The sequence below is a fragment of the Xenopus tropicalis genome, chromosome 3, assembly GCF_000004195.4.
Source record: "Xenopus tropicalis strain Nigerian chromosome 3, UCB_Xtro_10.0, whole genome shotgun sequence".
Classification (NCBI taxonomy): Eukaryota; Metazoa; Chordata; class Amphibia; order Anura; family Pipidae; genus Xenopus; species Xenopus tropicalis.
The window spans coordinates 77,849,692-77,866,764 of NC_030679.2; the positions used below are offsets into that span (position 1 = coordinate 77,849,692).

Here is a 17,073-nt window from a genome sequence, read left to right on the forward strand (position 1 = left end):
CCTTTTATACCCACAGTGACACCCTATGGCCAAAGTGTGTAAATGCACAAGGGGTCATGCTATGACCCAGGAACAAGGGACTTACTTCCCATTACATTAAGGACCCTTATAGCTGTCTAGAGAACTAGGGGACCACAGAGTGGGAAAAGGCATAATTTACCAGTTCCCTACATGTGTTTTTTAATCATACGTATGTTCCTCATAGACTTTCTTCAATAGTGTCCCTTACCCCCTCTCTTAAAGGGGTTGTTCACCTTTAAATTCACTTTTAGTATAATGTAGAGAGTGCTGTTCTGAAACAATTTGCAATTGGCCTTTATTTTTCTTATTTGTGGTTTTTGAATTATTTAGGTTTTTGTTTGGCAGCTCCAGTTTGAAATCTCAGCGGCTATCTGGTTGCTAGGGTCCAATTTAACCTAGGAACCAGGCAGTGCATTGAAAGAGAGACAGGGATATAAAAAGAGGAGTCCCTAAAAGGAGAAAGAAAGGTAAAAACTAAGTAAGCTTTATCAGAAAGGTCTATGTAAATACAGCCATAAGCACTCACAGAAACGCTGCACTGACTTCTCTGAAAAAAGATTTCTTGTGCCTGTAATTCCTGTGCCAGGGACACGCAGCTCTCTGTTCTCTGCTCTATCCTGCTTCCCCCCCCTCAAGAATGCTAAGAACTCACTTCCCCCTTAGGAATGTGGATCTGAGCTAATCAGCATGAAGCTCATAGTCTTACTAACTGAGCATGTTCACTTGGTCTCTGTGTCTGTGCAGGTGAGGAACTTTCTTTACACAGCTCAGCATTTTTTCTTTCTGTTTGGCTTCTGATCATCTGAACGGGAGAAATATGGGGAGACTTAATGGTACTATTGAGACAACTGAAGGTATGCCTGCAGCTTGAGATTAACTCTTTATTAGCCTTTCCTTCTCCTTTAATGGGAAAATAAGTAATACAAAGTAATAACAACAATAAAATTGTAGCATCACAGAACAGTAGTTTTTTCACTGCTGGGGTCAGTGACCCCATTTAAAAGCTGGAAGGAGTCTGAAGTTAATAATTCAAAAACTATAAAAAATAAACAATGAAGACTTATTGAAAACTTGCTAAGAATAGGCCATTCTATAACATACTAAAAAGTAACTTGAAGGTCCTTCCTTTGCCTTGTCATGAACTCCTTTGCCTCTATGTCCATACTGTCTAGCCTATTTACTCCATAAATCCGGCTGGGATTACTAGGGCGCCCAGCCGTCTTGGACCGATGCTGGTTTATGTGTAAAAAAAAAAAAAATATGCTTTTTCAGTAGTATGCACCATTGGGTAATCCAAAATAAGAAATTGTCTGAGCTATCCCCTGGGATTGTACAATTCTTGGAGCACACCAACAAACCAAGGGCACACATATGTCATAAATCATATGAGCCTTCTTTCTGTTACAGTTAGAGCTGCATTATTTCCTGTCAGTTGATATCAGAGGGAGCACATAGCCCATTACAAAATGGTGGCTCAAGGTAAAACATATAGAAGGGCAATATATACTGATATATACACCCTGTTCCAAATTATTATGCAAATGATATTTTTCTCATTTACCAAAATAATTGATGTAAATAACAGTCAGCATAATTCTCATGTTATCAAATAGTACAATTCAAATTTTATTGAACAAACCTCCTAATGATAGCAGTATTTTTTTTAAGAATAAAATACTTACAATGTACTTTTCCAAATTATTATGCAAATTCTATTTTAGCGTCACAAAGATTTTTTGGTTTTCAATTAAAATCATGGATGGCATTGTGTCTCAATGCCTTGGACGAGGTATGAAAACAGATATTTTTCATGTTATCAACTATTAAGAGTACAATTCTCCTCCTAATGATAACAGTATTTTATTTATGAATAAAAAACTTACAATGCACTGTTCCAAATTATTACGCAAGTTTCAAAACACTTCATAGGTTGTAAAGAACTGAAAATTGTCATTTGTTGTGTTTGCAGAGGGCTGACCAGCCCTCTTCCCATGATTCCGGCCCAAAACATGACCTCCTTGCTGACGTCGCAGCCTTGTTGGAAGACGGTTGCCTTCCACCAACCGTCCACTACTCCATCCATCTGGACCATCCAGGGTTGCACAGCACTCATCAGTGAACAGGACTGTTTGAAAATTAGTCTCCATTGTGACATGCTGACTGCCTGTACACGCAATTTTGGGGGAATTAGCAATGGTAGGCATGCATGCATGCAGGGGATCTGGAGCGTAGAGACAGGGGCACTACGTCTTCAGGCAAAACAAAGGTTTATTTAGGGCCAATTATTCCCAACATCAACATAAAACAGTTCATAAACAGTTCAGGATTATGATATGTCCCTCCTTCAGGGCTCTCATCTTCCAGGGTTACTTCCACACTCTGGAACCTTTACGGGGTTTCTCACTGTCCCCAGTGACTTCCACAGATCCACAGTGACTCACACTCATGGACACTCAGGCTTCACCTTAAGTCTTGCTGACTCCTCAGAGCGCTCAGCCGCCTGGTCACGACTCCCTCTGCTCCTTGCAGTGGCAGGGGGCACCCCCAGCCCCTCTGGGAGTTCCTAACACAGGTAGGCAGCCTTCCTGCCCTGTGCCCTGCACTGAGAGACCTTACTCAGTGACTCCTGGCACTTCTCTGGGTGACTTCTCACTTGGTTACCACTCCCTCTGCTCCTTGCAGTGGCAGGTGGCACCCCCAGCACCTCTGGGAGTTCCTAACACAGGAAGCTTTGCCCTGCCCTGTGCCCCGCTCTGAGAGTGATCTTCTGAGTCAAGAATCAACCTCCAACTCTCCCCCCTGTGTAATCCCACAGCCTTTTTATTTGCTGCTCACCTGCAGCCTAATCAGGCAGCTCCCTACAGCTGGCCAACTGAAAACGTTAACTGGAGTTTGGAATGGAGGGTCTTTCCTGCTCTCCCTCCATTCACTCCAGGGACCTTTTAATTTGGCTTTTCCTAAGCCAGTAACATAAACCCAGCATCACCTGCTGCACAACCAAGCATTTTACCTGGTGCTATTTGTATCCCACCATTAACACTGGTGGAAAACACACCAAACAATGATCTTTTCCATTGCAGCTCTCACACCATGTATTTCTCTGCCCAATGCAGCCGTTTCTGCTTGTGAGCATTGGTTAGTGGTGGCTGAATAGAAGGTTTATGCAAAGTTGCAAGACTCTGCAGGACTCTACACATTGATGTCCGTGGGACTCCAGAGGCACCAGCAGCTTCAAATATCTGTTTGCTGCTATGTAATGGCATTTTAGTAGCTGCTCTCTTGATCCGATGCATGGATCTAGCAAAAATCTTCCTCAATGTGCCTTTATCTGCACGAACACGTCTGTGCTCTAAATCAGCCACAAATCTCTTAATAGTGCGATGATCACGCTTAAGTTTTCGTGAAATATCTGTTTTCATACCTCGTCCAAGGCATTGAGACACAATGCCATCCATGATTTTAATTGAAAACCAAAAAATCTTTGTGACGCTAAAATAGAATTTGCATAATAATTTGGAAAAGTACATTATAAGTATTTTATTCTTAAAAAAAATACTGCTATCATTAGGAGGTTTATTCAATAAAATTTGAATTGTACTATTTGATAACATGAGAATTATGCTGACTGTTATTTACATCAATTATTTTGGTAAATGAGAAAAATATCATTTGCATAATAATTTGGAACAGGGTGTATATTCCAGTTTGGTAAGATTCTTTAATAGGCCACTTAACAGACATGTAAAGTCTATTTCAAATAAAAAAATTTTCCCCAGGCTGGTACTCCTGTTAGGAGAGAGAGAGAGAGGTGTGTGGGCACCTGTTACAGTTAAGAGCTGCATTATTTCCTGTCAGGTGATCTCTGAGGGAGCACATAGCCCATTACAAAATGGTGGCTCAAGGTACAACATATAGAAGAGCAATATATACTGATATATATATTCCAGTTTGGTAAGATTCTTTAATAGGCCACTTAACAGACATGTAAAGTCTATTTCAAATAAAACATTTTTTCCCCAGGCTGGTACTCCTGTTAGGAGAGAGAGAGGTGTGTGGGCACCTGGTCGGCATCTCCTTACCATACTTTCTTATCCATTGGCTCTTGGTGTTCTGCGAATGTGCGGTAGAGTAAATCTCAACGGGTATACTCCATTGCACATGCGCAAACAGGAATTTGCGCAGGAGATGCCTGGGACACTGGTAGAAAGGTAAGTTAAATGGTGGCGTGGCACTCAGTTTTTTCTACAGGCTGGTGCAGTTCTCTCGCAACAGAACCACCAGCCTGGGGAACAAACATAGTGTTCTGTTTCACTATGGGTTGCCTAGGGAGCCCGGTCAGCTTGGCCTGCCCCTGAGTCCATTATCAGGAGAACACTGGACAACAGTGGTATGCATGGTGGGGTAGTATGGACAAAAGCCACTACTATTAAAATGAAGTGTTATGTTTAATGAAAGGCAAATACTGCATTCCAACGTAACAACCCTAACCGCACAAGATGATTTAACGAACAATTGTTAAAGTAAATTAAGGTCTTGACTTCAATCTCATAAAGATTTTGTGTAAGGGCTTTAAACAGACAGCCCACCATCATCCCTGAGCTTAAGCTGTTAAATTCCTCCAAGCCAATGTGTAGGACTGATCAACTGTTACCAGAAACATTAAGTTGCAGTTATTGCTGCCCAAGGATGGCACACCAGTTACCTTAATAAATAAACAAGCATTATGTTTTCTTTATTTGTTTAATTGGGTTCTCATCTAGTTTTAAGATTTGCATGAAAAACAGATCACCATTTAAGTCAAGTTTATGCAGATATAATCATTCAAAATGTTTCACCAACTTTAAAGCACCACTGTATGCATATATTTTTGGCAGTTCAAATGTCAAAAAGAGGTATTTTTACTTTAATTAATTCAAATCAATTTTCACACCAGTTTATTCCTTAAAATGATAAATACAATCCACCACAGCCCCATGAAAAGCATTTACACATCAGGGCATGTGTGACTAGCTTCAGGCAAGAAAGTTGTTTGATTTGAACTAAAAGAGTATAATTCCTAGTAACAGACATCCAGTGTCGGACTGGGGTGCAAAGGGCCCACCAGAAAACTTTAGTCTATAGGCCCACTCTCCAAATTACTTTTGCTTCTGTCCTTATTCAACCTCTTTATTCTCCTAGTCGCTTTTCATTCTATGTTATAATTCCATCTATTTAGCCTCTTTGTTTTCATACAGATATAGGGAATGACCATGAAATAAGCCAAATGGATAGGAGCAGAAGGGTCCATTGACACCTGGGCCCACAGGGAATTTTACTGGTATCCCGTTGGGCCAGTCCAACAAAGCAGGTATCCTTTGCTTGATACAGGCATTTTCTTTTAAAGGTGCCAGCATCTCTATAAAAATATCAGTACTGCTATGAAGCATGATCATTTATAAAATTAATGTGAAACAAGGGATTTGAATAATAAAAAAAAAATTTTTTAATCATTTAGATTATATAATATATGCTTGTACATGCTGCACAGACTCATTTTACTGCTTATCACTTTTGCATGAGATAAGAGAAGCATAGAGATATCATAATATAGTGTACATAAGAGAACAAAATACATGAGAGAAAACACTGTAGCATTTTATGCAAACTGCCAAAATAAATAGGAAAAACAATATATTGTTCAGACCTGAAACAGATTTGTTAAAGTATATGTCTTATTTTGTATATGTTTAACTACATTTATTTGATAGTAAACTCCATTATTGTAAGGAGGAGAGTGGTCTTCAGTTTGCAATGCGGTGGTAACTTTTCTTATCTTACACTCTATAAAGAAACAAATGTCATCACAACTGCTATAGAGAATATTTATAAAAAGTGCAAATGTGCAGGATATTCTTTCTAGATACAATTAAAACAAACGCACAGTGGGATCTGATAAACATTCATAGACCCAATGTGTTGCTACTTATTAGTTTTTTGCTAATGCATACATCATTAATATGTCACAAATTTATGATCACTAAATTAATAAGCCACTATACCCAAATCAAGGTAAACCCCATATGATGACCCTTACTATTTACCCCTGGTGATATTTTTCATAGTCTGGTATCTCCCTGTTTGATTTCCAATTGGAAAAAAATCTCCCGACCAAAGCATTCATTCTGCATGCTCATGCTACCCTGCTGTAGCTTTTTATAAATGGGAGTCCTCCAAAACCCACACCAGTTTTATCAATTTGTGTATAAGAATGTACTCTGAAATGATAATACTATACACCATCACCTAAAAATATACATAGAATACCCATCTTGCTGATATAATCATGCCAGAGATTCAGAAAGTGTTATTGAAAAATATGACATCTGGATAAAATAATGTACTTGTGCAACAAATATATTTCTGCATACATTTAAGCATATGCTAATTAGGATTCAGATTCGGTTCTGCCAGGATCGTGGATTCAACCAAATCCGAACCCTACCGAAAAAGGCAGAACCCTCAAAAAATATTTGATAAAACTTCACATATGAAAAAATACAAGTAGAAGAGTTATACAAAGGAAATCATGTCTCAAATATTGATTTATCTTGTTTTTTAAAATTAGACTATTTTAATTATATTTACATATATTAAGGAATGAGTGTCAAAACCGAATGATAAGAGCATTTATGTATTCTGGAAATAAACATATAACTTTAGATATCTTAAACAAAGCAACACTTGACTGTCATATTTTAAACACTGTTTCAAACAGTAGGGAGTTTTTAGAGCTACTGACAATCCCATTTTTCCTTTTAAATATATTTTAAAAAATTGAACCAGACAAACCAATCCAAACTGATAAATGCACTGCAATGCACACACTAGTCTAATATCCATTCATATTATTATACTGAAGGTCTGAGGTACTGGGAAATAAATAAGCACCACTTATGCTGAACTGGTCCCTGATGATTCGATTTGACACATGATGCCAAACAATTAGAATCCTATAAGAGAAAGACATTTTTAGGAATAAGATACATGGGAAACATTTAAAAAACAAAGATTAAAGCACTACTTGGGAATGATTAGTGATTACATGCCTAAGGAATGTTTAAATCTGTAATAGCTTTACATTTTTAAGGTTTAAGATGGCTATAGTGAAAAAGTGCCACAGAGCTCATGCTCCTCTTCACTTGACAGAAATTTTCCATCAGGAACTTTATTCATGCAATCACTAGTTGTGCAGTATAGTAAGAACTGCTAGAACAAATCTGGGCATGTATACATAAAATGCCTAGAATTTATCAATTGAAATTAGTGTATTCTTTCTTTTTCATCCAAGTCTTTAGTGGCAATGCACTCTGTGGACTGGGCAGCAAGTCACAGAGAAGGGTTTTTCAACAAGGTTCACAAAAAGCATATAGAGCTGGTCCTTATGTTTGTCAACACCACCCCAATGCTCAACTCTGCATCCTTTTATTTGCTACTCACCTACAGCCTAATCAGACAGCTACTTACAGCTGGACAAATCAAAATACTAAACTGGAGTACGGAATGGAGGACCTATCCTATTAACCCTGCATTTACTCCAGGACTCACCTATCCAGCTTTTCCTAAGCCACTTCCATGGTTAGCAGCATTACCTGCTGCACAACCAGGCATTTTACCAGGTGCTAACTTTATCCCACCTTTAACAACACCACACAGTGTTTTTATTCCTTGTATCTCTCACAAGACATTAACATTAAAACTTTTGTCATGTCACTTACTTGGTGTGCCACTTCTTCTTGGGGAAGGACTGTGGCTTCTAGATGTCTGTCAAATAGTAGAGAAAATGTGAACAGAGATATCATAGTGGCTGGGCAAACCAGCTGCAAAGTGGGAGCATTCATGCATCTCTCCATAAACCCATTTTTTAGAATCTTTTTCCAAAGAAGTGATTACAAGTAATATAACTGTGCCCATGGGCCAAGTCAAATGTGGTCAAGGATTCCCTTTCTTGACACTCAAATGCCCAGTTCTAATCACCGCGTGAATTTCCTCCACTCTATCTGCCAATATCCATCAACCCATGTACTAATTAAACCTAAGTTATTTGAGAACAAGGCTGAGTGTAAAGAGATAATTTTTTAGGCAAGACCCATAAGTTCAAGGTACAGAAAAGTGTGCAATGTGCAAAAAAACAGAAGCACACCACTACGTTTTTTTTTGCATGTTTGCAAAAACAAGCCTCAATATGAAGTGCAAAGAAAATATAAGGTGCCAAAGATCCACCCACTGCTTTCTAAACATGTGTTTTAAAGGACATGAAGAGATTAATTCACTAGGGGGGGAATATTTACTCTACTGCACAAGTGTGTCAGGCAGTGCTAATAACGCCCAGTAAAGGTAAGTAAAAATGGGGGGGGGCTCTGTTACCTTGTGCAATGAGCCAAAAAGGAGCACCAGCCTGGAGAAAAAACTTTTAATAAATAGATTCCCTGGTGGGTGCTTAACATATTATCCCAGATACCCCCAGTGGATCTGGGTTACCTTCTGTTTTAAAAATAGCTCACAAAAGATCATTTTTGTGTACAGGATACAGGAAATTATAAAACATTGTTGGGTAACAAATAATAAGAAAATAAAGGTCACATACCAGGTTTCGGCCTGGGCTAGCTGAGCGAGAGCGAAGAGGGCTAGCACTTTTGCTTCTGCTCCTTACTGAACTCCACTGTAAAAAAAAATAATGGGAGTAATATGAAAATGGCATGGCATGAGTATGGCAGCATGATACTAAGAAGAAAAAAAAACCCAGGGCTGGGGTCTTAGGTAAGCCACTAGAATCAAGGGAGGGGGGGGGGGGTGCCTAAAAACTTGGCAACCCCAAGTGATCCTACCTTTCATTGTGGTTTTAAGTCACTCATAAGGTTAAAAACACTTCTAAATCAGTAAAAGAAAGTAAATATATATATATATATATATATATTGTGAGTGGGTTTCTCATATTATTTGTCCTAAAATTTTAGCTAAGCACGTTTAATTAATAAGGGACAGAGAAACTGCAGAATTATTCATGATTATCAGTGTTCAAGGTGAACAGCTTGCTGCAGGTCTAGTCACCAATCAGCAGGTAGCATTTTCTGGTCACCTGTTTAAAGCAAATATTTTATTGGTTGTTATGGGTTACTGCACCTGGTGTTCCTTTTATTACTTATGGATGTTGGGGATATAATGCAGCATAATTATTAGCCCCTTTTATTTTAAAGGGGACATATTGGATAAATGGAAAAAAAACCTAATTGTGTAGGGAATTATGAATAATATATGGTGTTGGTTTTACTTTGGGCTAAAAATTAATCCTATCTGTAAAAATGACCCCTTTATTGGAGCTCCCTATAGATCCTATCAGTTTTCTGTGCCTGTATGGAGGGTGAGCGTGCCCTAACGGTCCCTGCCAGAAGCACAGCAAGAAGGAATAGCCAATCACAGCTTTCCACTCACAAAAGCAAAAACAGTCTTCAGTTCCCTATCAGGTCAGCCTAGCTGCTGATTGGTTCCTATCCTACAGTGCAGTGTACTGAGAGCCGCCGGCTCCTCTGCACGTCCAGAGAATTCAGCCAGCAGGTTGTGAGAACAGATGGATGGGACTAGGGGCGTTTTGATGGAATTTCTCAAAATATATTTTTTTAGCCTGGCATGATGAGAATACAATATCAAGTGTGTGAGTCTCCCAATATAAAAAATCTACTATAATCTACTATAATACATGTTACCTACAAATTGATTAATGAAAAATAGTAATTATATAATCTTACCAGAGCTCCTCTTTTTGTTACTGCCTCTCCTTTAACAATGACATTATCATTTTCCATTAAGGCAGGCCAGACATGATAATATACCAGAGGGGCTGTGTGTTCTGAATCATATGTACGACGATACCTAGAGAGTTGGGCAATAAATTGTTTTGGGTTTTTTTCAGGAACAGGATCAATCTGATAATACAGAAGGATTGATAGACTGTATATCTTTTAGACTTGCAGGTTATGAGACAAAAGTGCCAATTATTTAAAATAATGTTTGTGATTTAGCATATACAGTATACATATCTCCTAACATTTGAATTCCCAAAAATGGGACATTAGACCCTCAACCATTCCCAGCTTTGCTCTAAAAGTCCCCAGATCTGCCCAAGACTCCACCTACTTACAACAAGCCCCATTGCTTTCATACCCATGATTTGGCACTATCCATAGAAAAACTGGAAGACTTGGAGGTATGTATACCGGATGTAGCCAATGGCAGAAGGGCTGTGTACAGGACTTATTTCCGTGCCTGCCTCCAGATTAGTTTACACCCACCACCACAGCAAAGTGAGAAAAACATACATTATTAGTTGTCATGCAAATGCCTTAAAATGCCTTTTGTAGCATATCCTCTTTTAATTCATATTATAAATAATGCTTTCACCATGAAGTCTAAAGTGTTAGTTGCACCATTTATGGATCATTGTTTATCAAGGAAAATTAATTCTTACTTGCTGTCAGTAAAGAGTTCTCCATCAGCTGTAAATGCTATGTCTAGTGGAGGATCTAGGGTCTGCATGGCAAAAGCAACTCGGCACACCTCCCGGATGAATCCACTAATCAGAATAAAGTCCACTTCAGGAGGGAATGAGATTTTAGGATTGACATTCATGGCACCGATAACCTCCTAAAATAAAACGAAAATTTAGCAGGTTACAGTTTTATTGTAGGGATTTTGAATAACATAATTATTAATGTGCAACTTTATTTATATAGCACTACTTATATATGCAGATTTGTATATTTTTTTACAACACAGTAAATGTACAAACATTAAGTATAAACATTGGAATAAATATGTATAAATATGCAGTGTTACAAAGATTAGCTGCTGTGTAATAAGATACACAGGAGGGAAGAGATCCCTGCATCATACACGCGCCAAACATTCTATCACTAATCAGTTTTCTTCTACAGTAGGGCCTATATCTGGCAACTACTGCTGCACTAGCTCTATATGAGGAGTTTGCTACTTTAAATTCAACAATGTGCTGAAATATAAACTGTTATTCACTCCTCAATCATATACACTATATAGCTAAAAGTATGCAGACTGTTAGAAATCAGTCTAGCCAGGATAGGTATTAATAGTTTCTTTTTCTCATCCAATCAGCTCCTCCAAAAGGTTTTTTTAAAGTTCTTTCCTTGCCCAGCTCATTGCCTGAGCAGACAGGTTCTCTTGTAGTACTAGGGTGTTCCTGCAATTTAGAGTGAGGCAGAAATGGCATTCCTGAAATCCATTTAGAATCTGAATCTTGGCCTGACTAACTTTGTTCTTGTTAAACACTTTCTGTTTTTCTGTGCGTGACCTGGCCCATGTTTTTTACTCCATTCCTGCTAAATTTCTAGGTTAATTGTCTTGCCCTTCAGTGTATGATCCTGCATTTACCTAGTCTCTGCTCTGTCTCAATCATGGTACTGTGCTTGTATCTTCAGTGTATGACCCAGCCTAGCGTTTTAACAAGCAGCTTTCAAATTTGTAGGGGCTATGTGTTTCCCCTCTCTGCAGTGTGCACACAGCTGCTTAATACATTGCATTTTAGTATGGGCAGCTTACCCAGATAAAATAATATTGCTAGATGACCCTAACTGCTGAGCTTCCTACATTGTGTAATTCTGGGCAGCATGTCTGGAATCTTATCAGTTATCACTCAACCCTGTTCTCTTAGTTCAGTAATTAGCTCTCAAATTGTTCTGACTATACTTTCTAAGTCCTAACTTGCCTATTTAATAAAATCCTAATACACACATTCTAAGTACTAGAATTTGATGTTTAATGGAATAGTAAACCCTAAAAATGAATATTGCTAGAAATGCTGTGTTTTATATACTGACTATATACTTACTGTATCAGTAAAGGGTCAACATTTACCTGTATGAATATCAGTAATTATTAATATGATTGAGCACTACCACAGTACTTTCTTTTCAGACATAAATTACAGAATTATACATTGACACCATCAAGTCTGTTATGCTGGAATCCAAAGACAAACTACAGAATCCTTATAGATGGGACTGTCAATGTTTTAGTTATAAAGAGAAGATACAGTTTAATTTTTAAAACGCATAACCCGTCCATATAAAAACCCTTTCAAGAATGCAATTTTAAGGTGCATGAATGTACATCACCCTTTCTTCAAGTGTTTGGGTGCTTCTAATTTGATATACAGCAGGTTGAATAGAAACTTACATTAACACTGGATTGGACATCAAACAGATCTAGGTTGCGGACAATGTAGTCAATGACAGCATCTTCCAGTGATTCAGGTCCCATTTGAGAAGGAGATAGGGATTTACGTACTCGGAGTCTAAACTGCCTAAAGGCCATCTTGGCAGCACGGAAGGATTCCTGCACAAAATACAGATATATATGCTTGCACAAATTTCTTTCTGTTTTCGCAATCATAATCTACTTTAAAGATAACATTATGCAGAAAGAGCAGGCATCACCAGTCATATGTGTTTAGTGCAGGAGGGATAAAACAACTTCTCATCAGAACAGAAATAATTTACTAAATGAGTGAGAGTGTAAATAAGAGTTGCAATTTTGACATGTTTTAACAGAATGCAGTGTGTTTACCCAGAATTTCTGTGTCCAGTAACACAAAAATTTCCCCATTTTTGGGTTTACAGGGTGTGAGAAAGGTAAATTTGTTTTGTTGTGCAAAAGTCCAAGAATTTTAAACTATTAGGGTCTACAGATATTTTAGAAATTAATATATATTCTGTAAACTGGTTTCTTTAAAAAAAATAACTGGTTCTAGAACAAAGATGTCCAAGATGGAGACATGCATGTCATAACTTTACCTCAAACTTTAACAATGTTTAGTGTATAGCTGCTGAAGAGGGGATTTGTATTCCAGCAACAGGCTGGATACTTTAACACAAGTTGGGTCATTTACATAACCCCAGGGTAAGGAGGTACAGCTGAGCCCTGTACTTATCACCTGCCTTACTAGCCTTCTTCCCTCTGCCCCACACCAATACAGCACTGACTGCACTCAGTGCTGTATTCTAGGGGTGAGCCTCAGATCTTTGTGATCAGCAATGGAGGACAGAGGTCTGTAGCAATGCAGAGGTGATTGAGGTTGTAAATGACCCCTACAGTATATAGCTGTAACACATACCTCAGACTATATAAAATAGTCTTTCACACTGCTGTTATCTTATTGGTTAACTTTAAAATATAAAATGTGTAAACCATACCACAGTGGCAATAAATATGATCCTCTGAACCATATCCAAATCTTCAATGTAACGTCTAAGGAGAGTTTGTGCATCAAGACGATCGTTAGCAAAAATGTTGTTAAATCTAAATATTAGGCGGGCTTGACGAGAGGCACTGGTAAGTTTGGCAGAGGTAGGGGACTCACTCCTTGTAAAAGGGCTAGATGATCTGCTAGAATGTCGAATAGGGCTAGGAGATCGACTTCTTGAAAGTCTAAAATGAGAAAAAATGTTAATCAAAATACAGGAGCAACAATCTTTTTTTATTTACTTTTGCATAACAAATACTTTTAATGATACATGTGTTTGGTTAATTTTAACTAGTGCTACATATATATATATATATATATATATATATATATATATATATATATATATATATATGGATAAATCTCAAAACCTCAGCTGGATCTTTTCATAATACATACAGGTGGATATGTTCTGCTGCAAAACCAAAAGAAAAGTAATTTCTGAGTACTAATTCCTAGTGCATAATGTGGTTCAAGGCTATGTACAATTACAATGCTGTAACTGTACAACAGTTAGTTTCAGTTAACACATTTTTGAAGGGAGAAAGAAATGCATAAATCACTGGGAGGGAAGGTATGCAGTGATTTTAATTGTTAACCTTGGACAAGTGCTCCCTTTCACTGAAAAATGTGTAATCCCCAGGGTACTATCCTAGTGACAGCCATTCTACCATCTTCTGTCTTTGCTGGTGGTCAGTGCTGCTGCTTCACATCGGCACACACACACACAGCAGAGAAAAACCTGTGCTTCCTGCATCTACTTTTATTGTGCAGCACTCACTAGGATAGTATAGTGCCACAGGCTGGCATGATTTTTAATGAAGAGTAGCACTGACCCAGGGTCTGATATTAGCAATTACAATCACTGGGGGGGGGGTCTAACTAATTGCCAACCCCCAGTTATTATGAATTTCTTTTTAGTGAGAATACTGCAATCAGTTGTGTCAATTTTGTATTATTTGAAGTAGGGTTGTTTACTGTATGTAACTGGTATTGATTTGTTATTTTTTGTGTTTTTTTAATTATTTCACCTTTTGTTCAGTAACTCTGCAGTTTGGAATTTGAGCAGTTATCTGGTTGCTAGGGTTCAAATTATCTTAGCAACCATGGAGTGGTTTGAGTGAGAGACTAATATATTCATAGGAGATGACCTAAACTCACAGATGAGGATGAAAAATAAGGAATAAAAGGTAACAACAACAATAACATTTTAGCCACACAGACAAATCGTTTTTTGGCTGCTAGGGTCAGTGACTCCCATTGAAAAGCTGGAAAGAGTCAGAAGAAGACGGCAAATCATTCAAAAACTATAAAAATAAATAATGAAGACCATTTGAAAAGTTGCTGATTCTATAACATACTAAACGTTAGCTTAAAGGTGAACCACTCTTTAACAGTATGAACTAAAAATACAATACTCAAATAGGAAAGCACAGAATTCAGTTCATAATTCACACTGATTTCTCAGTGATTGGCCAAACCAAATAAAATGCTTAAAGCACTGGACAACTGAAAGATTTTTGAGAAACATTTTTTTCAATTTGTATGACCAAATTAGGATTCAGATTTGTTTTGGTTTTATCTTAATATTTTGTGACAGATTCAGTACATCCCCTATCCTCATACCATAATTCCTTTACTAAAACTAAGTAAGCTTTATCAGAAAGGTCACAGCCAAAAGCACTCACAGAAACACTGTACTCAGTCCTCTATTAAAAGAAACCCAAGATTTCTTGTTTCCTTTTTTGTAATCATGTTCTTCTGTATCAGACTTCCTCTCTTTTAGGGCTCCTTCAGGTTTGGGGCTCAAGTCTGCTCAGTTCTCTCCACTCTCTCTCCCTTCTCCTGCTCCCCCCTCCCATAAGAATGCATAAGAACTCACTCCCCCCACCATTAGAAATGTGTGATCTGAGCTTCCAACAGCTATAACTGCAGCAGGAAGCTACCAAGACCAAGCTAAAATTGTAGCTGCTATCGGAGGGAGCTTTTAGGGCTCTATTTTCAGGTATGGTAAAGCTTTCTGCAGAATAAATATAGCGTTCTAGGCGACACTAATGTGGCAAATATATTGGCAAAATGACTTTCCTTCTCCTTTAAGGGACAGTCAGTACTTATGTTAAACATGAGCTCAGTAAATAGAGCATGATGCCTGTGCTATATCTTGGACAAACATCTACCAGTATGTATATCCTCATTTTCATGTGACATAAGCCTCAAACTGTAAAGGGCCTGTTAGTCTAGGGGTTCTGGCTGTCACATTTTTACATGAGTGAATCATAGAGGATCAACATGTACTTTTGTGTTCTTTGTACTTTTTTACAGATAGGTAAAAATCTGGGTTACCATACACTTACTAAGGATTAGTCTGCAAGCCAGTATCAGCAATTCACATTCCAATAGATAAAAACAATTTACTTGTATTTTACAAATTTTTTTAGTTATGTGCATTTTAACAGAAAAGTGCCAACATACCTGCTTTTTAGTATGCTATTCTCAGATGACAAAATGGAGATCTCATCCTTCAGCAGACGTATTTGTCGTTCATAGTCATCAATGGAATCTAACGATTTTAAGTCTAACTTCTCTCTAGCAACTCTCAACCTAAAAGCAGGTCAGAGAACTACATTGCTAACACATACACAATATACTGTCTGTTTTTTATATATATTAATATACAGTATATAGTTATCTAACCATATGCAGCTTGTACATAGATACACAAAAGGTGCAAAAAATATAATAATTTTAAGAGACAATGGGGCCGATTCACTAAAGTGCGAAATAACGTGCGCTATTTGTAGCGTGTGGTAAAAATTTTATCGCGTCTAAATTTTGGCGACTTATCGCACGATTCACTATAAGCATACTTGCGCAATTTTACACGCGATATTGCATGCGTTATTTAACTTGCGAAGACTATTTTTATGCGGTATTTGACGGTACATGCGCTAAATAACGCACGCGTATAGTCGCCGCATATAAATAGTAGCTTATAAATAGTGTATATAAATTGTCGCCGTATATAAATAGTAGCCACATATAAGTGGTAGCATATAAATAGTAGATGCTTATAAATAGTAGCCACTAGTGATGAGCAAATGTGTTCTGGTTATCTTTAGTGAAAAATTAGCAAATCTTTCGAAAGATCCACGAAATGGCAAAAATGTTGTGCGGGCAAAAAAATTGTTGCCCGCGACTATTATTTTTTGATGCCTGTGTAATTTTTTGGACGTGCAGTGAATTTTTGCCGCACGAAAATTCGCCGCACATCCAAAAATTCGCTGCGAATCCATGCCTGGCGAAACATTTCATCACTTGTAGCCGCATATAAAATAGTCGTGCGAATTTACGCACGCCATGTTAGCCATACACGCCAATACTTGCAGAAAATTCCTGTATTAAAAATGACCATTTCGCTGCAAACTGGCGGCTGCATCACTCTATAAATAACGCTGCAAAGTCCATATTTTATTGCCAAAAGTTCATTAACTGTACTTTTCTATAATTATCGCCTGCCTGAAGTAGGTGTTAATTTTCGCATAGCCTAATGTGATATTTAGCGCGCCTAAGTGTTTGTGAATCATGCGATCGTATTCTTTTCTGTGCGCTAATTAACGCATGCGTTAAAACTAGCGCATGTGGTCGCGCGAAAAATAACGCATGCGATATGGCGACTTAACGCACGCGATAATACTATAGTGAATTGCGTGCTAATTATCGCGTCTAATTTAATGCAAAAAAGC

At 37.9% G+C, this 17,073-nt stretch overlaps 1 protein-coding gene across 2 annotated transcripts in view; it reads right to left on the reverse strand.

The window, feature by feature from the left end:
* Window positions 1–5,485: 5,485 nt before the first annotated feature.
* spata18.2 (spermatogenesis associated 18, gene 2) overlaps window positions 5,486–17,073 on the reverse strand; it is a 37,257-nt gene continuing 25,669 nt past the window's right edge. The window contains exons 6-13 of one of the 2 annotated variants that reach the window (XM_002933104.5): window positions 15,803–15,931; window positions 13,281–13,515; window positions 12,265–12,423; window positions 10,523–10,698; window positions 9,804–9,927; window positions 8,645–8,719; window positions 7,776–7,821; window positions 5,486–7,010 (exon numbers count right to left, since the gene is read on the reverse strand). In XM_002933104.5, coding sequence (XP_002933150.1) covers window positions 7,003–7,010; window positions 7,776–7,821; window positions 8,645–8,719; window positions 9,804–9,927; window positions 10,523–10,698; window positions 12,265–12,423; window positions 13,281–13,515; window positions 15,803–15,931 — 952 coding nt within the window. In that variant the 3' untranslated portion in view covers window positions 5,486–7,002. The remainder of the gene's footprint in view (window positions 7,011–7,775; window positions 7,822–8,644; window positions 8,720–9,803; window positions 9,928–10,522; window positions 10,699–12,264; window positions 12,424–13,280; window positions 13,516–15,802; window positions 15,932–17,073) is intronic. The other variant, XM_031899021.1, reaches the window with a different exon arrangement.